Source organism: Panthera tigris, chromosome C2 (genome assembly GCF_018350195.1).
Source record: "Panthera tigris isolate Pti1 chromosome C2, P.tigris_Pti1_mat1.1, whole genome shotgun sequence".
Taxonomy (NCBI): Eukaryota; Metazoa; Chordata; class Mammalia; order Carnivora; family Felidae; genus Panthera; species Panthera tigris.
The window spans coordinates 146,844,178-146,868,069 of NC_056668.1; the positions used below are offsets into that span (position 1 = coordinate 146,844,178).

Genomic DNA, 23,892 nt, shown 5'->3' on the forward strand with positions numbered 1-23,892 from the left:
GAGGTGTCAGAGCGATGAAGAAAGGGCATAGGCTTGGCCCTTGCCTTTGCCACTATCAACTGAGTAGCCCTAGGTAAATCACGTTTCTTTTCTTGGTCTCAAATTTCTCTCCTGTGCAGTAGGAGGACAATGTTCAAGATCCCCGTTGTTCTAGTTGTTATGTATACGGACATGTGTGCTGGGTCAGAATGCGAATCACTGGGCAAGTCCAAAATCGCCTGGGCACTGGTGTGGGTGAGCTGTGAGTGTTGGGGGCTGTGTCATTCCTGTAGCAGGGGCGTTTCTGGACGGTTTTTCTGTCATCAATAAGATTCCAGGGCAGAGAAAAGTCAGAGTTCTGAGAAACCACTGTGGAAATGCCACAGTGAGGTCTTTGCAAAGCATAGTGAGGGCTGGGGCCTCTGACTTTTTTCTCATCCCCAGCAGCCTCCCACTGTGTGGTCTGGCCGCACCATCTCCAGCCATATAAAAGGTGCAGTGGTTTTTAGTATATTCACAGAATACGTGCTGCCATCACCACAACCAATTTCAGAAAGTTTCGAAGAGCTCTGTGTTGACAAGTGCACAGTCATGTCCCTATCACCACAGCGAGATAGAGGACAGTCCCATCATCCCCCCAGATGCCCCTGTGCCATTCCTTTGTAGTCGGTCCTTCTCCCCACCTTGTAACCCCTTTGCCTTACCATGTACAGCTCATCAGTACGTACCTGTGAAGCCTGCTGGGATTTGGTTGGCATTTCGTTGAGTCTGTAGATCAACGTGGGGAGAATTGGCATGTCAGTAATGTTGCACCTTCCAGTCCATGAACATGTTATACCTCTCCATTTATGTAAGTCTTCTCTGATTTCTTTGATCAGTATTTTTTAAAAAAATGTTAATGTTTCTTTTCGAGAGAGAGACAGAGACAGAGTAGAGTGGGGAAGGGGCAGAGAGAGAGGGAGACTCAGAATCCAAAGCAGGCCCCAGGCTCTGAGCTGTCAGCACAGAGCCCGACAACAGGGCTTGAACTCACTGTGAGATCATGACCCGAGCCAAAGTTCGATGCTCATCCGACTGAGCCAGCCAGGCGCCCCTCTTTTATCAGTGTTTTGTAGTTTTCAGCATATTGTAAAGTTATATATTTACCTAATAAATATTTCCTTTTTTCTTTTTTGATGCTACTGTAAATAGTCCTATGTGTTTTTAACGTTTGATTTCAATGGTTTGTTGTTAATATATTGATTTTTGTATATTGAGCTTGCAACCTCTGATAATGCTAAACTCATTGATTAGCTCTTAGATCTTTTTATGGAGATTTTTTCTACACCGGTACCCTGTTGTTTACAAATAAAGTTTCAGGGTGTCTGGGTGGCTCAGTGGGTTCAGCTCCCAACTCTTGATTTAGGCTCAGGTCATGGTCTCCTGGTTTGGGGGTTCGAGCCCTGCGTGGGGGGCTCTTAGCACAGAGCCTGCTTGGGATTCTCTTTCCCTCTATCTCTGCCCCTTCCCTGCTCACGCTCATGGTCACGCGTGCTCTCTCTCTCTCTCTCTCTCAAATAAATACTTAAAAAAAAAGTTTTATTTCTTCCTTTTCAGTCTTTCATTTCTTTTTCTTACCTTATTGCAGCTTCCAGAAATATGCTGAATAGGATTGGTGAGAGGTGATAACCTTCCCTTGTTCCTTAGGGGGAAAGCATACAGTCTGTCACCACTGAGTCTTAGATTAGCTGTAGGTTTTTACGTGCATGCCCTTTATCCGGTTAAGGAATTACCCTGCTATCCTAGTTTGCTGGAAGTTTTTGTCATGAATGGGTATTGAATTTTGTCAAGTGCTTTTTCAGCATCAGCTGATACACATACCTGGTTTTTCTTCTTTTGGTCTGTTAATACGGTATCTACATTGATTTTCCAATGTTGAACCCGCCATGCCTCCTGGAATAAACTTTAGTTACTTGTTGTGCACCTGCATATTTTTATATATTGTTGGATTTGCTATGCTGATATTTTGTTGAGGGTTTTTGATAGCCTAGAAAGAATTTATCCTTAAGCTTACTCATGACCCAACCCACTTTCAGTCCATCCCTCTGAGACATTCACATACTAATAGTCTGATGTGGGTTTCTCTGAATCCTTGTCTCTCTTTCTCCTTTCTGTGATTGCTGTTCTCTTTGGTTTTGCATGTTTCTCACTTCTGCCCAGAAACTCCTTTCAGAAACGGGATTTAGGAAGAAGCATTCGAGCCCATAGCTAGATTCAAGTTGGTTTGCCTCACCTTCCTGAGATCCTAAATGCCCTGCCACCAGTAGTGCCCTTGGAAGGCAGTGTGTTTGTGTTGGATGTATCCGAGTGGTCTAGTTCCCCATTGGCAGGTGCAGGAGGGGAGGCTTTGTTTAGGACACACACTCTCTGCTTCCTCCAAAGGCACCCAGACAGGGACAGGAGCAGGGCCTCTTGGTGGAGACTGAAAGGCCCTCTTTGTCTTACCACCAGGTGGCTTTTGCGGCAGCACAGAGGACTCAGGGTCGGGTAAGGAAGGGGAAACGCAGGGAGCGGCTGGGTTTCAGCCTTCCGAGGTTATTTTTAATAAGGGAAGGCCAAGGGGGCGGAGGGCTTTCTGAAGGGAGGTCTGTGTTTTTGCCTGGCTCTGAGATGACTCAGAAGTGAGAGATCAAAGGAGAATGCAGACCCCTGAGGAGGGCCTGCCTGACACCTGCCTTCTGAACCTGGGGTCGCAGGTCATAGGGCGCCCTAACCGAGCCTTTGAACTGGGGACAGGGTAGCCAGAGGAGGGAGGAAGAAAGGGTGAGGTGTTCCCCCCCCACACACACACTTTTGCCTGTTTGAAGCGGGAGGTTCACCATGGGCAGGCTTTCTGCTCTCCAGAAGCACAGACAGCCAGAGGGCAGGCAGGAGAGGTCCTCTCTGGGAGGCCGTTCTCCAGAACTGGGTCAGAGAGCAGGAGAGGGGATAGCTAATGGCCTGCAGAAGCGGGGAGGCCTGGCATACTTCCTTTAATCTGTGGTTTCGCATGGGGAGGTGTTTGGACAGATGGATTGCCAGCTCCTTTCCAGCATTTTGTCAGCAGGCTGAGGAATCTGAGGCGGCCACCTCCCTACCGAGCCAGCAAGCGCCAGCAAGGGGAGTTTCCTGTTGGAACTCACCAGCTGCGGGGACCTGGTGGTTGGAGGGGGGCCTGCTCCCCATATCATCATGCAGTCTGGTGCATCGGAGGCCACCTCCTCGCCCACCTGTCCCCTCTGGCTGGTGCCGAGTCTAGTCCTGAGTCTCTTCTCCCCCATCTCCGGCATGCTGTGATTGGATTCGTTTTCCTGAAATCCACTTCTGCCTGTGGTTCTTCTCTGCTCAGTAACCTTCACTGGCTCCCCATTGTCCGTCCATAATAACTACTCTCTCAGCCTGGAATCTGATGCCCACTCCACGCCCCTTAACACACATGTGGGGTTTGCCCAAAATGGACAAGTCGCCTAGTCCCAAATATGCCCTGGGCTTTTGCACCCCGAGGCCTTCCTTTGTCATGCTTCCTCTGCTTGGAAGCCCCCATTTTCTCTTCTCTGTATATTCAAATCCGGTCTCCCACAGAGTCCTCACTAAGGCCATGACTGCCCCTGCAGAGGCCATGCCTCACCTGCCTTTCCAAGGACCTTCCTTATAAATCGCACCTCCCTGGTGGCATTTAGCTCGTTCTCCTTTACAGTACTTGTGTCTGGGTCTGAGGCTCCTTCTCCTTTAGGACAGGGCCTGTGTCTAAGCTGTCCTTAACATTGTTCTCATCACCTGGTGACAGCACACTGCACTTAGGACAGTCACTATTTATTTATTTATTTATTTATTTATTTATTTTTAAATTTTTTTAACGTTTATTTATTTTTGAGACAGAGAGAGACAGAGCATGAATGAGGGAGGGTCAGAGAGAGAAGGAGACACAGAATCTGAAACAGGCTCCAGGCTCTGAGCTGTCAGCACAGAGCTTAATGTGGGGCTCGAACTCACGGACCAGACCGTGAGATCATGACCTGAGCCGAAGTTGGACGCTCAACCGACTGAGCCACCCAGGCGCCCCGACAGTCACTGTTCAAGAGCCACTGTGTGCTAAGAACTTCTCAAACATCCCATTTATTCTTCCCAACAAACCCCCGAAAGAACTTTTTTAATACCTAGCATTCATGAATGTTTACTAGAGACGTTCCAGGCTGTTCTAAATGTTTTGGCGCAAATCGGCTCAGTTAATCCTCGTATCAACACTGTGTGGTAGGTTTAATTATCCCCCTTGCAAAGATGAGGAAACTGAGGCGCAGAGCGGTTAACTGGCCCGCTGGTAATTGTGTTTGCTGAGTGAGAAGTTGCTGACCATGCTTTATTGCTCCCACTCAGCTCTACTTATTCTAATTGGGCACCAGCCTTTGGCCAACACTTAAGACTTCCTTCTCCACTCCTCACTGGGTACCGTATGATGATCATACATCCTTAACAACTGTGGTTTTCCATCAGCGACACATGCTTACAATCCCTTAATGGTTCTTGTATACTTGCTTTGTCATATTTTATCCCAGACTAATTTCTTCTTCCCCAGGCTGGCACTTTTTTGGCATTACGCTGCCTCTGTTTTTAATCAAGGCCTCCCACACCCACATTCTCAAATTCAGCAGGCACTCACTTCTGGCAGGAGCCCAGGGCTGGATGCCAGGCTTCCTGCTGGGACTGGCCCCACAGCTTCTCCAAATATTTACTTCCCCAGGATAGCCTCCAAATTACGGAGTAGTTCCCCTGCATCACGGTTTCCTTGGGATCGTCTTTGGCAAAGTGGAAAGCAATGTAGCCTTGTATCCCTTGTGCTGAGCACAAGGCTGCTACAAGGTTGATCCTTAATAAATAATCACTGAATAAATAACTTGATTCTTCTTTCCACTTTAAAAACTAGGCTTGGGGCGCCTGGGTGGCTCAGTCGGTTGAGCGCCGACTTTGGCTCAGGTCACGATCTCGAGGTCTGTGAGTTCGAGCCCAGCATCGTGCCCCTGTGCTGACAGCTCAGAGCCCGGAGCCTGTTTCAGATTCTGTGTCTCCCTCTCTCTGACCCTCCCCCATCCATGCTCTGTCTCTCTCTGTCTCAAAAATAAATAAACGTTAAAAAAAAAAAAATTAAAAAAATAAATAAATAAATAAAAACTAGGCTTGGGGCGCCTCAGTGGCTTAGTTGGTTAAGCATACGACTTCGGCTCACATCATGATCTTGTGGTCTGTGAGTTCTAGCCCCGCGTCAGGCTCTGTGCTGATGGCTCAGAACCTGGAGCCTGCTTCGGAATCTGTGTCTCCCTCTATCTCTGCCCCTGCCCCGATCATTTTCTCTCTCTCTCCCTCTCTCTCTCTCTCAAAAAATAAACATTAAAAAAAAAAAAAAAAGGCTTGTCTAACTGGGAAACCAGGGAAACTCTAAAACCAGATGTAGGAGTTAGCTTTTGCTCTATGACAAATAGTCATAAAATCTTTCCACATGTCTCCAGATGCCTCAGTTTCCTCATCTGTGGAATGGGGGTAATAATAGAACTTACCCCCACGCCTAAGGAAACTAGCCATGTGCAGAAATAGTGATCATACCAGTATTATTTCAGTAACTTCAAAAAAAAAACAAAAAAAAACCGCTCATGTCCCAGCAGGGGCTGTTAAGCCCGTCCTGCTCCCACCAGTCCTGGAGAAGATTCTTTGGCAGTCATACTCTTTTATTTTGTTAATCACCTCATCAGGGAACCTCTGGGAAACACTAGCTCCTTCTGCCTGTAAGACCATGGCTACACACGGAGGTTTTACCCATCTGATTTTATCCAGTTTTCTAGGATTTACCATCTTAAAAAAAAGAAAAAAAAAAGAGCATTTAATATATTTTCTATGTTTTCCCATTTCTGAATTAATATGTTGGGTTGCCTTGATTCTAAGACTTTATTGACTGTAAGACTCACCACTGATTTTGGAATGGAGGGGCTGGGGGGGAGGATAGATTACATACTAATCTTTTTTTTTTTTAATTTTTTTAAATTTATTTTTGAGACAGAGAGAGACAGATTATGAACAGGGGAGGGGGCAGAGAGAAGAGGGAGACACAGATTCTGAAGCAGGCTCCAGGCTCTGAGCTGTCAGCACAGAGCCGGGGCTCGAACTCACCGGGACCGTGAGATCATGACCTGAGCCGAAGTCAGATGCTTAACCGACTGAGCCACCCAGGCGCCCCGATTACATACTAATCTTATGTAAATTACATTCCAATCTCAGCAGCATCAAGGCCTCTGTGCTTGAGGGAGGGCGCTGGGGAGGGGGGGCTTACAAATTAGAATTACAGAAACACATTATGTTCACTGTTTGTTACATCCTTCTTTTGGGTCAAGCACAGAGCTGCACATGTGTTAACGCATTTTGCCCTCACAACACCCTTATAAGGTACACTTGTAAGAATGAAGAAAGATGAAATTGAGGCATAGAAAAGTGAGGCCACGCAGCTGGGACGTGGCACCAGCCACTGAGCTGAGGCGGTTGGACCAAAGGCAAGCTGCCTTTCAGAAATATAACTGGATTTCTATAGAACAGATCTGATGGCTGGAGCATCCACTCTCTTCCTATCTGTGGAAGGTCACCAACCTCTTTGGACTATACGAACAGCCATTCCTAGAAGCCTGATACTTAATCCAAGGAGGGGCAAAGGCCTGGTCCAGCTGACTAGGACAAGCACTGGTGAGTGAGTTCTTTCACTGAATGGCTGCTTTGTGGGATCCAGGGAGGCCCAGACCCTGCCTGGATCTACAAAGAGGTTTCTTCTTCTCGGGGGCATGAGACCTGGACGGGGATAATGGCAGAGGCCAGAAAAGGGATGGGAGTGAAGTGTTGGAGGAGGGAGAGGCCCCTTCAGTCCAGGGAACAGAAGGGCAGAGAATGCTTCGTGGGCCGTCTAGAACTGTATGACACGGTAGCCACTAGCCACACGCGGCTATTTAAATTTAAATCAATGACGTTAAACATTCAATTCCTCAGTCACGTCAGCTACATTCCAAGTGTTCCGCTCTTGCCGTTGCCTGTCATGTTGCGCAGCACAGGTAGAGACAACATTTCCATCATCATGGAAAATTCTGTTGGGCACCTGACCCTGGATCCAGCTGGCTGCAGCAAAGACCACATTGTCCGCGGGACATAGGGAGATGCTGGGCCTGCGCAGGGGCCTGGTTCTGGGAGGTGACTGGTGAATGGGGGTGTTCCCTGTGGAGAGTGTGATAAGAGAGGTGGAGAGAAGTGCCCACTTGTAAGCTGTACCTTGAGCAAGGAGAAAGGCCCACCAGTGCGTCCCCAGGCTTGTCTGAGAGGGGCTGAGGTGGCTCCCCGTGCCCTCACGACAAACGCTGTCACCTGAGGTGACCTGAGTGGGTGGCTTACTCACTGTAGCCTCAAGTCCGGCTCCCCTGGAGCACCTGCCTTTGCCTTGAGTTCCGCCCCCCTCCTTTTTTTAAAAAAAGTGTTTGTTTTTGAGAGAGAGAGACAGAGCACAAGTGGGGGAGGGGCAGAGACAGAGAGGGAGACACAGAATCTGAAACAGGCCCTAGGCTCTGAGCTGTCAGCACAGAGCCCACTTGCTCCCATATTATTGTAGAGCAGATCTTCTACTGTGTTTCGTCTCACCCCTCAATATTTCAGTCTGTGTCTAAATTGCTGGGCATCCCATTCGCTCGCCATGTTGGCATCTGCTCGGGCAGCCTCTCTTCTGCTTATGCCTAAGAGCAAAGCCCTGCATTCAGTGCTGCCTTTCTATAAACCCTGGAGAGCCTGAGGGGGAAATGATTACAGAAAAGAAGCTGCCCCCAGCCTGCCAGCCATTTTTACCCGAAGGTTGCTGTTGAGAATCCAGCCTAACCCCAAGCTCAGGTCTGCGTTTACCATTGAAGGCCAGTGCACTGGGGCTGGGCACTGGGGATGCAGCAGGGGCTGAGTCCGGGTCCCTGCCTGTGTACTCACAAGTAGGCGTACAGCGGGCAGAGGCAGTCTTGGCTGGGATATGAGCTTAATAGTCAGCTTGTCTCAAACTAAAGCTTTGCTGTGGCACGGTCTACATCTGGACATGTGCATGCAGGTTGTAATTCACACAGTTTCCTGATGGGCCCTGGCTTCTGGGTTTAAAGCGCCTACTCGTTTTAGGATGCACAGGATAAAAGTGAGTCCTACATGTCTCACCCCACATGTAAAAGTAGGGCCTCTCCAGAGTGATGCTTTTACCTTCCTCCCCCATCCATCTCACTCCCCTCCCGGGCGTGAGTGAACGAGAATGCGGCCCAGCACAGTGCCTGGAACATAGGTCTCAGGAAACGGACATCAAATCGCATTCAGTCATGTATTCATTCACGTATTTACCAAATATCCACGGACAACACGTGTACCATTCAGGGTTCCTGGCACTGGGGAAATAACAGTGAACAAAACAGATTAAAATCCCCATCATCGTGGGGCTTACATTCAGAGATGACAGACAATAATAATAATAATAATAATAATAATAAACAGGTAAAATAAACAGCTTTGCTGGGCAGTGATAAGGTCTCTGAAGCAGAATAACTGAATAAGTAGCATCTACAAATGATAAAATAATTACCTTTTTAGAAGCAGAATATAAAACTATATATGCAGTATGAGCCAATCTTTGAAAAGGAAAAATAATACATATATGCTTTAAACACACATAGGTGGAAAGAAATCCTCCAAAATGCCAGGGGTGGTGGTTATCCCTGAGAAGCAGGATAGGTGATTGTTCTTTTCTTTTTAAAAAAATTTTTTTAATGTTTATTCACTTTTGAGAGAGAGGGAGACAGAACATGAGCGGGGGAGGGGGCAGAGAGAGAGGGAGGAGACACAGAATCCAAAGCAGGTTCCAGGCCCCACACTGTCATCACAGGGCCCGATGCGGGGCTCGAACTCATGAACCATGAAGTCATGACCTGAGCCGAAGTCGGACACTCGACCGACTGAGCCACCCAGGAGCCCCTGATTTTTATTTTCTTAAATAGATACTTGCATGAATTGATTTTCTGTAATGAACAGTGTTGATTATACCTTTGAGTATCTTTGGTTTAAGCAGGAGACTTGACATGAATCCCATTCCTTACAGGCCATTTCTGAGTTGGAGCCCCAGAGCCCTGCTTCCAGCATGAGGGAAGCTGAGGCAGAGCAGGGCTTCCCTTCCATCATGCAGAGTCCCAGGCAACGTTCGGTGCTTGCTCCCAGGGGGTCAGGACAAAGGATTCAAGTCCTTGCTGAAAACAGAGTCCAAAACCTGGGAGAGGGGGCTGTGAAGAGGAACAGGCCCTGTAGGCAGAGCAGTGCAGTGGTTAGACCTCAGGGCCATGCCAGGGGCCCAGCTGGTTCCTCCGCCTGACTGTGTGACTTTGAACAAGTTGCTTAACCTCTCTGTGCTTCAGGTTTCCTCGTGAAAAGACAGTGATAACAGTACTGGGACTGTCGTGAGGGTAAACTTGTTTAAAAATTGAAGAGTCCTTAGCTCAGTGCCCAGAGAGAGGAAGAGTAAGCACTCAGAAAGGGTAGTACCTGTCATTTGTAGAGCAGGTCAAGGAGGGCAGTGTGCTATCAGCGACGGTGACAGAGAAGACATGGCAGAAAGAAAACCAAATGTGAAACAGAGAAGAGGTGGCTGTGGGGACTGGATTCAACCTGCTGGCCAAGCCCCGTGTCCTTTCATTGGGTACCATCCCCTGTATCCCTCCCCTCTCCCCCAAAAGCTCCGGGGATTTGTCCCAACTGTCCCTCCTCCGTTGGTGCCACCACTCGAACTGGTCTCACTGAGGGCCAGCTGCTGAGCAGGAACGCAGTTCAGATTTCTCCAGAGCAAACGTTGAGAAAGTTCCTTAAAGAAACCTGAGAGGAAGAAAGGTGGGCGATGCCTCCCCTCCATGGAGGGGGCTCGTTCTTTGTAGCCCCTCCGGTCACCACCTTCTCAGACGTCTCTGCAGGAGGACTCCTGCTTGCTGACTTGGGAACGGACGTGATGACCCTGGGTGGGTTGGGTCCAAGCTGAAGCCTCTGAGACATGGCAGCCCGTCCCCCTGGAACACACTCACAGAGTCTTGGGAGTCTGGGTTTGTGCTCTGGCCCCACCATCGACCATCCGTGGCAAGTGACCCACCCCTGGTCCTCCCCGTCCTCAGATGTGTGAATGGGGCACAGTGCTGCCTGGCCGTGTTGGGGGCGCTGCTGCCGGGGTGACAGGAGTTAGCGTGGCCTGCCTCTGCCAGTGCTCCCTTCGCCCCTGGGCGGTTTCCGTGGGAGTGAACTCCAGACCCTTCAAGCTACATCAAGTTCTTCTAAATTTCTTGCGATCTTTGGAAAACCCTGTGGATTCTTTCCTTCTTAGCTTATCTCAGTTTATGGTGAAGAATTTGTGAGCATGTGGACGTGGGTGTTGATCTCTTCCTTTAGACCGTGAGCTCCAGGAGGGCAAGGACTGTGTCTGTTCCGCTGATGATTGTCGCTAGTCCCTAGCCAAAGTAGGCAGAAAATGGTTTTTGAATTGTCATCACCAGAAAGGAGAGTAAATTGGAACAAAAAGACCCACCCCGCCCATTCCTCTCTCTCTCCCCGTTCGCTTTGCCGACAGACATTCAGTAGCCAGTGTTCAGGCTGGGATGTCCTTGGGAGACGTGGCTTTGGGGCTCCAGGGCTCCAGCCATCACTGCCATGGCAACAGGACGCCGGGGAGCGTGCTGCAGCGGGCCAGCCTGTGTCCATGCCCGGCTCAGACGTGTGAGCGGGGGCGATTGGTGCCGAGTGCTTCCCGTCTCTGTACCTCGGCCTCCTTGGCTCACGAGGAGCCGTGCCAATAGGCCTTTCCCTTTGTGGTTGAATCCCCCATTCCCTGTGGCATCTCCACGTTGTCTCAGTTGCCCTTGGTCCCCTCTGCTGACCCACTTCTCGGGGGAGGTGGCCGCCTACTGCCCGCACATACGCAAAGCCGCGTGTCCTCCCCTCCCCCGGTCATGGTGGGAGCAAGCGGCAGAGGACGTTGCTTTCGTTCGTGAAATTGACTCAGCCACAACAGAGACTAGGAAATCGAGTCGGATACTGAAAGAGAAACAAACTAGAGAAACTACTACTTGCAAAAAAAAAAAAATTGCCATTTCAGTTTGGTTCAATGTAAGGACCGAACCACCAAGTTTGCTACATAATAAGTGTCAGTGGTGCTTCTGATCCTTTCTGATATAATGATGTTTTTGACAAGTTGAGCGTTCCGTCTCCGTAGTCTGAGTGTGACCTGATGACCTTTGCTAGCCAAGAGCGGTGGTGACGTGGGTGACGTGATGTTGCCCAGAGTGCCGTCCGGGCTCTGTGGTGCAAAACTGATTAGGGACAGGGGAGCGTGGCCTGGCCTCAATAACACGCTGAGAATGTTCTGGCTCCTTCACAGACCATACTCACCGATACCCTGGAGATCCTGGATGCCAGACCTCCTGGGGCAGTTAATGAGTCCATCAGCCAACTTTGACAGGTGTTAGCAGCCTCCAAAAGTCCTTTGTGCTAGGTCCCGAAGTGAAGTTTAACAAAAAAGCGCGATTCTCTTCTCAAAGCGCTTGAGCCCAGTAAGGGAGGGAGACGTGGTTTTTTGTTTTTGTTTAATGCAATGGAGTGTCACAGAGCTGGCACAGAGGATGGCAGGATGACCCCAGAAACCATCCATTCCCTCGGTGTTGAATTCCCTACCTATTATGTGCAGGGCACTCTGCTAGGAGGAGAGAGTAAGAGTGAAACCAGCAGAGTCCCTCGAGTAGTTGGGAGAAGGGTAGTAAACAAGGTGACCAACAAGCAAATACACATCTAACCAAACACCAAATAGGTTTAGTACAATCACAAAGGTTCCGTCAGAGAGAATACTGGGGACCCACCTGAGGGGGGCAGCCCTTGAGGCACTCTGGGAGCCCAGTGTGCCCAGAGAAGCAGCAGAAACTGGGACCAGAACCTGCAGGTGGAGCTTGAGACACAACCCCAGGGCGCCTGGTTGGCTCAGTTTGTTGAGCATCCGACTCTTGATTTCGGCTCGGGTCATGATCTCGCGGTTCGTGAGTTCGAGCCCCACTTAGGGCTCTGTGCTGACAGTGCGGAGCCTGCTTGGGATCCTGTCTCCCTCCCTCTCTCTGCCCCTCTTCCACTCACTCTCTCTCAAAATAAATAAATAAACATTTAAAAAACCCCACAAAACCCAGAAGCTGTAAAAAATAATGTGTAGATTCGACTGCATAAAAAATTTTAAATCTCAGTAATAGAAAAGACAAAAACTAAAGGCAGCTGAGAGAATATATTTGCAGTATCCGCAACAGGCAATAGGTTAATATTCAGAATATAAATATCAAATCTATAATAAACTTATGAAAAGATATGCAGCCCACTAGTTATCAGGGAAATTAAGATTAAATAAAAGATATCATTTCCTTTCTTTTTAAATACTGATAATAATCTGTGTGAGCAAGGCTCCCTATGCGGGGGAACTCATCTTTTTTTTTTTTTTTTGGATAGCATTTTGGCAGCAAATATCAAAATCTTGCCTGTGAATATGCTTTCACTTCATCATTTCACTTCTGAGAACCTTACATGCAGAAAGCAGCTTGTCCAAGAATATTCTTTTGCAGGATGATGTGTACTTGCAAGAAGCTGGGGATGTGACAAATGCCCATCAGTAAAAGATTGTGTAAGGTGGTACTTCCTGACCAGAGGGGGTGCCCCCCCCCCGCCCCCCAGGATCTTTGCCAACATCTGGAGACATTTTTGGTTATTGTGCCTGGGGAGGTGCTTAGTAGCACCTGGCATTTTGTGGGTGGGGGACAGGATGCTGCTAACCGTGCTACAGGACAGTCCCCACCAAAAAATTACCCAGCCCCAAATGTCAGTAGTGCTGAGGTTGACAAACACTGGGTCAAATAAATCCGCAGCCAGTTGGAAGAAAAGGGTAAGTCTATACATGTGCCATTAAAGATCTCCAAGACATGTCATTAGCTTTTTTACAGCTTAATGTGTGATTTTTATAACACAAGAAAAGAAAACAGCAAATTTAAAAAACCACTAAATGATCAGTTCTCCCCAGAGGCAACCACTGTTACCGGTTTCTTATGTGTCCTTCCAGAAATAGTCCCAGCACAGACAAGCATATTTGGTTTTTAATAAGCTGTAGGTATTTTGCTGCATGGTGAGATTCAGAAACTAGTGCATTAATTAGCCGGATGCTAGCGGCCTGCACCTGACGACCCCTGACATAACGTTTTTTAGGTTATTCCCCCTCGCCTCTTGTGTTTTCAAGGGCATTTTTATTTTTGGATACAGAACAAAACTGTGTGCTGGGGTTTGGGAGGGTGGGAAGGAGCCTATAACCAAAAGGCTGATGATAGATTGGTGAGTGAAAGGAGGACGCAGAGGAAATAAGCTGGGTGAGGGTTCTCTTGCACGTGGGTGTCAGTGAGGTTCCACAAAGGCTGTTTGGTGGTGCTGACCCGGGGGGGCTTTAACAGGGAGGTGGGGTAAATTTCCTCCCACCCCAGGGCAGAATTCAGCCAAAGTTAGAAACATATCAAATCCCTCTTCTGCCGGCCCACAGCCAAGCGGAGTCATTAATGGGCCTCCTTGCAGATTTGCGCACTTTGCGATCACGGACTCGCCCCATCTCTGACTTTTTGAACAAGCCTGGCTTTCATCTCCTGGGCTTTTCCAGAAAAGCCTCTTAGAATTGGGTCTGAGACCTTTTGATGTTGGCTTTCATCAGCGACTTCTCTCTCCCCTGCTTGTCTTCCTGGCTGATACATTATTCCAAGGTCAGGATAAAAACCCTTGCGAGAAGGTGGGGTTGGGTGACCTGCCCACATCCAGCCCGAGGTTCTCGAAACATAAGGTGTCTGGTGCCATCTTCAGCCAGATGCAGGCGTGTTCAGCAGACCAGACTCCGGCAGGAGCACAGGAAGACCAAGCCTCCTGAGGGAATGTTCCAGAGCACAGACTGCAGGCAGCAGGTGGCAGGGCCCCCGAGACCACCGGAGGCTTCTGCTGCCCAGCTCAGAAGAACGCTTCTCCCGAAGCCTGCCTCTTGAGTCTTCTCCAGAAATGTTCCATCTTAGACTTCAAAATGCTTTTTCTCCCTTGAGGGACACCCACCCAGACTGAGAACCTGAGGAGGCTGCCTGGCGCCTGCTGTAGAGTTAAGACCAGGATGTTTTAGTTCCAGAGTTGGGGGTGGGGGGAGGGGGAGAGGGACATTCATTTCTCTCAAGTGATGTCAGCCTGTTCCAGGTGTGAAATTTAAACCCTCTGTTGCTTTCACAAAAATCATCTCTTCTTTCTAGTAAGCATTTTGATAGAGTCAGAAATGACACAGTTTGGGGGAGAAAGGGGTGGTTTCTAATCTGAGATGATTCTGGGGATTCTGAACAGTGCCACAGCCGGTCTGTGAGACCCTGGCTTTGAGTTGGGGGTGCTTGCAACATTACTTTTAAACCTCTGGATGTTTGTGTTCGATATTTTATTTTCAACTGTCAATGGCAGTTTGATATAAAAGGACGAGCCTTTATCAGAGGAGCTGGAGAGCACGAATTACTCCTTTGGACGGTATCACATTGAAGTTACTCTACACAGAATCACGTCTGCCTTCCAGAAGCCTCCCAGCCGTCCTTAGCCCTGAAATCAGAACTCCTACTTCGGTTTGTCTCAATTCTGCTGTGGTGTTTGATTTGCTTCTCTGGCTGGAAACAAGAAGAGGTCTGAGGGGGCCGTGGTTGGGGTGGGGGAGAATGAGCACCCCAGGGCCTTTTCTCCACCATGCTCTTGCTTGCTCATTCTTCTGCTTCACCTTTCTGGCTGCCCCCAGAATATCGATCTAGAGGATTCAGGGGTCTCCATCATTTTGCAGAGGTTACCTGCTGGCCTTAGAAAAGTTCTGAAAAGTTTGGTGTCAGATCTTTCTTTCTTTCTTTCTTTCTTTCTTTCTTTCTTTCTTTCTTTTCTTTCTTTCTTTTTTTAGAGCGCATTAGCTGCAATGCTGGCCATTTAAAGTAGGGATGCATGAATTATTGGGCAAAAAGGAAGCTTTTAGTTGTATGCATTAGTACATACCATCTGGAGTCTAAATGTGATTTTCCAAAGCTGGGATTCCCAGAAGAAGAGCACACAGTAGATAGGTGGCATTAGGCCAGTTGAACAGGGTTCGGGAAGTCTTACTTTACAAGCATGTTCCGCAGAGAGGTTTGTGATGGTTTGCGGTAGAACGATAATGTCCTTCCTGCTGAAGGTCCTCGGGCCCTGGGAGTTCGTAGAGGAAGACCTGCCCGGACCCCTTTTGTTCACTGGAAACTCCCACATGTCTGTGTCATCATGGGAAAGAGGTGGCTCTGTCACAGATGAAGAGTTGTACAAATTATTCTAATCTTTGCATTCAGTTAAGCACAAAATTGCCTCTTCACCCAGGAATCACGCCTCATAATCCTGAATTCGCTGCATTTTAAGGCAGGCCTTGAACGCCCCAGTGCGGGAGGGGTCAGCGCGAGGTGGGGACACCCATAGACCGGGAGGCCTGCAAATGGGGACTGATAATCAGCAGAGCCCTGGCGAGATCACGCATAGTCCCGAGTGAAGCAGAGCTCCCCTCGGAGCTTTAAAACAGCCTCAAGGCATGAATCATTCTATTACCAAGGCTGGCCGGCTTGAGAGGAACCGAAAAAATGAAAATTACTCCTGTTGCTCATTAGCAAAGGGGAATACGCAAATGTCGAGGGTCCCTCTGCACACCGCTGTTTGGATTTGACAAGCAGAGCACTCTCTTCATGCCAGAGTCTTTCCCAGCCTTCGTATCTGTTCGGAGCAGTTGGACAGACGCTAGAAATGAGGGGCTTGAGAAAATAGAGCATTTTTCACACCACTTGAACCGGTGTCAGATACATTTTGTGATTTGATGCTCATTAGAGACTCACATTTTCTTTCTTTCTTTTTTTTTCCTTTTTTTTAAAACTTGTTTATTTTGTTGTTTTTTTTTTAACTTTTTTTTTTTAATGTTTATTTATTTTTGAGACAGAGACAGAGCATGAACGGGGGAGGGGCAGAGAGAGAGGGAGACACAGAATCGGAAGCAGGCTCCAGGCTCTGAGCCGTCAGCCCAGAGCCCGACGCGGGGCTCGAACTCACGGACCGCGAGATCGTGACCTGAGCTGAAGTCGGACGCTTAACCGACTGAGCCACCCAGGCGCTCCAAGCTTGCTTATTTTGAGAGAGAGAGAGCGGGCGCGCAATCAGGACGGGGACAGAGAGAGAGAATCCTAAGCAGGCTCTGCACTGTCAGCACAGAGCCCGATAGGGGGCGTGAACTCACGAAACTGTGAGATCCTGACCTGAGCCGAAGTCGTTCACTCAACCGACTGAGCCACCCAGGTGCCCCGCGACCGGCGTGTTTTAAAGGCTCGCACTATGGGAAAGTGCACTTTCCCAACTTTGCAGCCAGTCTGTGAGGAAATAACCTGAATCGCAGCGGTTCCTCAATGTCCTGTTGTTGTCTGTTCCCTGGGTGGCCGTCCTGGCCGGGCGTTTCTCTGATGTGCCTGTATTTCTGTCCCAGGTCACTCTGCTGATCGCCTTCATCTGCGTGAGGAGTTCTGTGTGGACCAGGTACAGTGCCTACAGCTACTTTGAAGTGGTCACCATCTGCAACTTGATAATGATCCTCGTCTTTTACCTGGTGCATCTGTTCCGTCTCTACCGCGTGCTCACCTGCATCAGCTGGCCCCTGTCGGTAAGGGAGTGGCCGGGCCCGATTCTGGGCACCCGGAAGTCAGGGTATTAGCTGAGGCACTGAGACCCAACAGAATCTGTCCCAACTGCGCCCCCCGGCGTCCGCCTGCTCTTTCTCCGTCTCTTCCTGCCGTGGCCCTGCACGTCCCAATGTCTGCCGGACATCTCTGCCTGTGTCCTGCTGTGCCTCCTGCCTCAGTGTTTATTTTCCCGAGTGGCAGGAAACGGGCCATGTGTGTGAGTTTGGAGGAAGAAGCTCCTAAAGGCGATGGGGATTTATACTGTTGGGAGTGCTGAATGGTAAGATTCATCAGCTAAAAGGACCGGCAGAGTCCGAGGAAAGATTTCGGAAGTTTCCAGGATTTTTTTCTTTCCACTCTGTTATTTAAAAAAAATTTTTTAAATGTTTATTTATTTTTTGAGAGACAGAGCGTGAGCAGGGGAGGGGCAGAGAGAGAGGGAGACACAGAATCCGAAGCAGGCTCCAGGCTCCGAGCTGTCAGCACAGAGCCCGACGTGGTGCTTGAACTCATGAACCGAGAGATCATGACCTGAGCCGAAGTCGGACACTTAACTGAGCTACCCAGGCGCCCCTCTATTATTTTTTTATAAGCTTGGTTGACATATACTTCACATGCCGGACCATTGCCTATTTAAAGTGTACAATTCTCCAGATTTTGCTATCTTCCCAGAGTTGTGCAACCATCGCCATAGTCAATTTTAGAACATTTTCCTCGCTTCAAAAAGAAACCCCGTATGCTTTAGCTGTCACCTCCTACCTTTCATCCCCTCCAACCTTAAGCAACCACTAATCTACTTTCTGTCTCTATGAATCTTCCTCTTCTTGACATTTCCTGTAAATGGAAGCATATGTGTGGTCTTCTGTCACGGGTTTCTTTCACCGAGAGTGTTTTCATGGTTTTTCTATGTTGTAGCAGGGGTCAGTACTTCCATTTTTGTTAATAGTCAAGGAATATTCCATTAAAAGGATATACCACATTCTGTTTATTCTGATGGACATTTGGGTTGTTTCCACCTTTTGGCTATCATGAATAATGCTGCTGTGAACATTCACGTACAAGCTTTTTGCGTGGACGTGTTTTCATTTCGCTAGGGAATATACCAGAGAGTGGAATTGCTGGTTCCCGTGGTAACTGTGTTTAATTGTTTGAGGAGCTGCCAGACTTTTTTCCAAAGTGACCGCACCATTTTATATTCCCATCAGCAGTGTAGGAGGGGTCCGATTTCCCCACATCCTTATCAGTACTCGTCATCTCGTCATTTTCTTACTTTCTGATTTTAGTCACTCTAACGATATGAAGTGGTATCTCATGGTTTTGATTTGTGTTTCTCTGATGACCGTTGATGTCAATCATCGTTTCGTGAGCTTTTTGGCCATTCATGTATCTTCTTTAGAGAAATGTCTATTCAGATCCTTTGCCCATTTTTGACTGGGTTGTCATTTTATTACCGAATTCTCAGTCTTTTGTATATTTTAATTAGAAGTTCCTTATCAGATAAATGATTGGCAGATATTTTCTCCCATTCTATTGGTTATTTTTCACTTTCTTAAGTTTTTTTTAATGTTTATCCATTTATTTCTTGAGAGAGAGAGAGAGAGAGAGCACATGAGCCTGGAGGGACAGAGAGAGAGGGAGAGAGAGAGAAATGCCAAGCAGGCTCCGCACAGAGGGGCTTGAACCCACGAACTGTGAGATCATGACCTGAGCTGAAACCAAGAGTTAGATGATCAACTGCCTGAGCCACCCAGGCACCCCTAGTGTTCACTTTCTTGATAGTGTTCATTAAAGCACAGGTTTTTAGTTTGATGAAATCTAATGTAACTACTTTTCTTCTGTTAATGATGTTTTTGGTATAAAATCTAAAAAGCCGTTGCCAAACCCAAGATCATGAAGATTTTACTCTGTGTTTTCCTCTAAGGAGTTTCATGGTTTCAGCTCTTACATTTAGGTATTTTGTCTATTTTGAATTAATTTTTTGTGTCTGCTGTGAGGTAAGGATTCAACTTCATTCTTTTGAAGGAAAGAATACGTTGAAATGTAAATATCCAGTGGTCCCAGCACCATCTGTTGGGAAGACTGTTCTTTCCTCGTTGCATTGTCTTGGCATCCTGGCTGAAAATGAGTTGACCATAAACACATGGATTTCTATGTGGACTCTCAGCTGCATTGATCTTACCACACGGTCTTGATTGCTGTAGATTTGTAGCCAGTTTTGAAATTAGGAATTCTGAATCTTCTATTTGTTCTTTTTCAGGATTGTTTTGGAGTTTTGCAATTCCATATGAATTTTAGAATCAACTTTTTAGCTCCTACAAAATGTCAGCTGGGATTCTAATACAAACTGCACTGAATCTAGAGATCAGTTTGGAGAGTATTGCCGTCTTAACATTAAGTTTTGTGACCTAGGGACATGGGAGGTTTTCCCATTTATTTAGATCTTCTTTAATTTCTTTCATCAATGTTTTATAGTTTTCAGAGTGTAAGTTTTGGTGCATTTGGCATGGGGGAACTTAAATCTGTTTCTAAGTACCTTATTTTTTTGATGATATTTCAGATGTAATCATTTTCTTAATTTCATTTTTGGATTGTTCATTCCAAGTGGATAGAAATACAAGTGATTTCTGTATATTGATCTTGTATCCTTAACCTTGGTGAACTCATTTTAGATCTAATAGACTGTTAGTGGATTCTTCAGGATTTTGTAGATATAAGATTATGCCATCTATGAGTAGAGATAGTTTTATATTCCTTTCCAATCATTTTCTTATCTTATTGTTCTTATTCGACTAAGAAATCAGTTGAATATTGAAGTGGCAAGACCACACATCGCTATCTTGTTCCTGAGCTTAGGAGGAAAGCATTCCATCTTTCATCATTAAATATAATGTTAGCCGTGGATTTTTACAGATGCGATTTATCAGATTGAAAAAGTTAATTTCCAGTCCTACTTTGTTGAATGTTTTTTTTTATCATGAAAGGGTGTTAGATTTTGTCAAATGCTTTTTCTTAGTCTGTTGAGGCAATCATGGGTTTTCCCCCTTAATATTCTTCTAATATAGTGTATTACATTGACTTTCATATGTGGAACTAAAGTTTGCATCCCTGGGATACATTTTGTTTGGTCATGATATGTAATTCAGTTTATATGTAGCTGGGTTTGGTTTGCTAGCATTTTATTGAGAATTTTTATATTTGTATTTGTAAGAGATACCAGTGTGTAGTTTTCTTGTGATACCTTTGTCTGGTTTTGCTATCACTATAATACTGGTCTCATAGAATAATTTGGGAAGTGTTACCACCTCTTCTGTATTTTAAAAGAGTTTGTGAAGAATTGGTATTCTTATTTAAATGTTTGGTAGAATTCTGCAATGAAAGCATCTGAGCCTGGGTTTTTCTTATGGGTGATTTATTATTCTTATTAATACAAACTCTACTTGTTTTAGATTTTTCAGATTGTTTATTTCTGCTTGAGTCATTTGCAGTGGTATGTTCTTATAGGAACATGTCTGTTTCATCTAAGTTTTCTAAGTTACTGACATACAATTGTTCAAGTATTCCTTTAAAATCAATTTTACTTCTGTAAGGTCTGTAGTGATGTCCCCTCTTTCATTTCTGATTCTGGTCATTTGAATCTGGTCATCTTTTCTCTCCCTTTTTTTTTTTTCTTGATCAGTTTTGCTAAAGGTTTGGCTGTTTTTTTCATCTTTGCAAAGAACCAGTTTTGGTTTCACTAATTTTCCCTATTGTTCTTCTGTTCTCTAGATCATTAATTTCTGCTCCCATCTTTTTTTCCTTCTGTCTCCTTGCTTTAGATTTAGTTTGATCTTCTTTTTCCAATGTCTTAAGGTAAAGATTAGGTTATTAATTTGAAGCCTTTCTTGTTTTTTAGTATAGGTCTGTACAGCTATAAATTTCTTTCTGAGCACTGCTTTAGCTGCATCCCATAATTTTAGTCTATTATGTCTTCATTTTCATTCATCTGCAGGTATCTTCTAATTTTCCTTGTGGTTTTGTCTCTAATTGGCCCATTAGTTAGGAATGTGTTATTTTGTACATATCTGTGGGTTTCCCAAATTTCTTCCTGCTATTGCTTTCTAATTTCATTCTGTTGTAGCTGAAGAACATACTTCATGTTATTTCAATATTTCACATTTATTGAGTTTTATTTTATGGTTTAACATGTAGTGTATCCTAGAGAATATTTTATTTGCATTTGAGAGGAATGTATATTCTGTCGTTGGGTAGAGTGTTTTATAGATGTTAGGTTAGGTTTAGTTGCCTTATAGTATTGAGTCTTCTATTTCCTTGTTGATCTTCTCCCTAATTGTTCTATACATTATTGAAAGTAGGGTATTGAAGCTTCCAACTATTATTTTTGAATTATCTATTTCTCCCTTCATCTCTTTGAGTTTTTGCTTCATGTGTTGCTTTGTTATTGGGTGAATTCGTCTTTATAATTTTCTGTCTTCCTGACGGATTGATGTTTTCATCATTATAAAATGTCCCTCTTTATCTTTGGTAACATTTTTTGTTTTAAAATCTATTTTGTCTGACACCAGTATAACCCCTCCAGTTTTCTTTTGGTTGCTGTTTGAATGGAAGCTTCTACTTTCAATCTGTTTGTATCTTTGAATATAAGGTTTTCTCCAGTAGACTAGTTGAATCTTTTTTTTTTTTTTTTAAATCCAGCCTGACAACCTCTGCTTCTTGTTTGGACTGTTTTAATTATTCACATTTAATGTTATTACCCGCTATGTTATTTTGAGAGACCTTTCCTTTGTGTTCCTAAGTTATAAGGCCCCTTTCAAAGTTATGACACCTTTCTGCTTCTTTTGAGAACAAGCTCCTCTGATAACGATACTGATAATGAACAAGCAGAGGAGGGAATAAAAGCTGGGGACAAGAATAGGGGTGGGCTGAGAAGGGAATGAGAATGTTGGAGGGGTTAGCTCAGCCGCACATTTTCGATGGGGCACTATCAGGGCATCTTCCATTTAGGACTCTCTCAAGTCAGTTTTCCGTACCCCATGTCATAGTCCTTTCACGTCATAGTCCTCTTTCTTTGTGGGTGAGAATCTTGGAGGGAGGGAACTTCACTTACTAATCTGCTCTTCATTCAAAATCTCTGTGATCTACTTTCTGATAATTCCTTTCTAGTCCGTAAAGGGGAAATTTGGGTGTTTGATTTTGCCCAGCTTTCAGAGGAGCTGCTGCTTAAAAGTGGAACGCTTTTCCAGAATTTAATAGGTGACTACCCTGATGGGCAGAACTTCACGAAGGACTAATTTCTAAGTTCTCACCGATGACAATTAAAAATGAATACACTCTGGATCCAGCGGGAGTACTCTCCCAGCCCTCAGCCCCAGTTCCCCTCTGATCTGGTGTCATGGGGAGAAAGAAGGAGAAGGTGGATGGAAGTCATGCTGCTGAATGCAGGAGGTTCAGCCTCATTCAGGGTCTGTGGAGATGCCATTTTAAGCATGGGGTTGAATGGGGTGGAGGCGGACGGAAGCAGCGGTGGAGTCTGCCCTGCCAACCAACTCCTCAGCAGAGTGTGATGAAATGAGGACCAAACCAGGAGGCTCGGGTGCCAGAAAGCTGGCTCCCCCACCCCCACAAGCACATCACAGAAGGGCCCTGACCTCACTCTAAGCTCCGACTCCAAGTCTGAGGGGCCGAGCATCTCAAGTCCACACCTACAACTGTTCACAGGGCGGGTGGGCACCCCAGGCCGCCACCAAAGCCAGCCCGTTGTTAGATGAGAACTTTCTCGGAAGCAGAAGCGTTAGACACACATCTCTTTGAGGGGCTTTGCCTCTCAGAGCTGGAGCTGCCTTTAAACTCTCCAGCCTGGGAGCCATGAGGACCTGTTTGCTCTAGCTCTCGCCAGACGTCAGGATATTGTCTACAGATCGCTCTCAGGAGTGGAGCCGTCCTTAGTGGATATCTTTCCTCACGCAACAAGTGTCCTTTCTCTCTGTTGCCTCTCTGGCTGCCTGCCGGCTCCTTTTCTGTCTTGTAGGGCCTCATCCTGGCCAGCCTTCCGTGTCTGCTGCCTGTGAGCTAACTGCTGTGGTCAGAGTTCCTCTCTTCTGTGCCCACTTGCCTCTGAGAACCAGGAGTGGACCTCCCGACCCACTGCTTTGCTTTGTTTTTGTCCCCAGGAACTTCTGCACTATTTAATCGGTACCCTGCTCCTCCTAATCGCCTCCATTGTGGCAGCCTCCAAGAGTTACAGCCAGAGCGGACTGGTAGCTGGAGCGGTGAGGACGGTCTCGGGGGACACTTCACGAACGAGTTCACCTCTAGTACATTTTCTTCCTGATGGGCAGCGAAGGGATTGTTTCCTGGGGACTTTCTTTCCTAGAAAAGTACCCATCGGTACCCGCCTCGATCCAGCCAGCAGCAGTCTCCAAAGAGCCTTAAACTTGGGCCCACAGCAGAGGGTCTCAGCAGGTGGACCGTCAGGGCTTCTGGCACACACAGATGGCCCGTGGCCCAGCCCTCTCTCTCCCGAAGCCACTGCTTAAACCAGGGGGCCATTCGGCTTTAATGCACATGCCCATTGGAGTCATGTGCTTGTGGCTACCTCAGTGTTGTGCGGGCAAAGATTCCAAGGCCACGTTAGGGTCCACGGGAAGAGGATATGATCAGTTAGTGATACCTGTCACGAGTCCTGGCTTTGCTGGTCCTGATTTATAACAATATTCAGGCCAGGAAGTAACACTTTTAGACCTTGCAAAGGTGAGAATTGATCGATCTGATAGCCTGAATAGAACCATGGAAATGTATAAAAATAAGAGTGCTGTGGGGCTGTGTTTACCACCCACACACACACATATTTTCATATGTGTGTATACTATACATATATATGTATTATTTAAAAACATTTTTTTAATGTTTATTTATTTTTGAGAGAGAGAGACAGAGACAGAGCACGAGCAGGGGAGGGTCAGAGAGAGAGGGAGACACAGAATCCGAAGCAGGCTCCAGGCTGCGAGCTGTCAGGACAGAGACGGACACAGGGCTCCAACTCACAAACCACGCGATTATGATCTGAGCTGAAGGTAGACACTTAACTGAG

The 23,892-nt window shown here is 46.6% G+C and overlaps 1 protein-coding gene across 7 annotated transcripts in view; it reads left to right on the forward strand.

Moving 5' to 3' along the window:
- The window catches only part of CMTM7 (CKLF like MARVEL transmembrane domain containing 7), a 50,444-nt gene that overhangs the window by 21,214 nt on the left and 5,338 nt on the right, over nt 1-23,892 (forward strand). For 3 of the 7 annotated variants that reach the window (XM_042956761.1, XM_042956762.1, XM_042956764.1), the window contains exons 2-3: nt 16,613-16,786; nt 22,973-23,116. In XM_042956761.1, the coding sequence (XP_042812695.1) occupies nt 16,613-16,786; nt 22,973-23,116 (318 nt within the window). Of the gene's footprint in view, nt 1-442; nt 830-16,612; nt 16,787-22,972; nt 23,117-23,892 lie in introns of those variants that run through there. The other 4 variants (XM_042956766.1, XM_042956765.1, XM_042956763.1 and 1 more) reach the window with 2 other exon arrangements.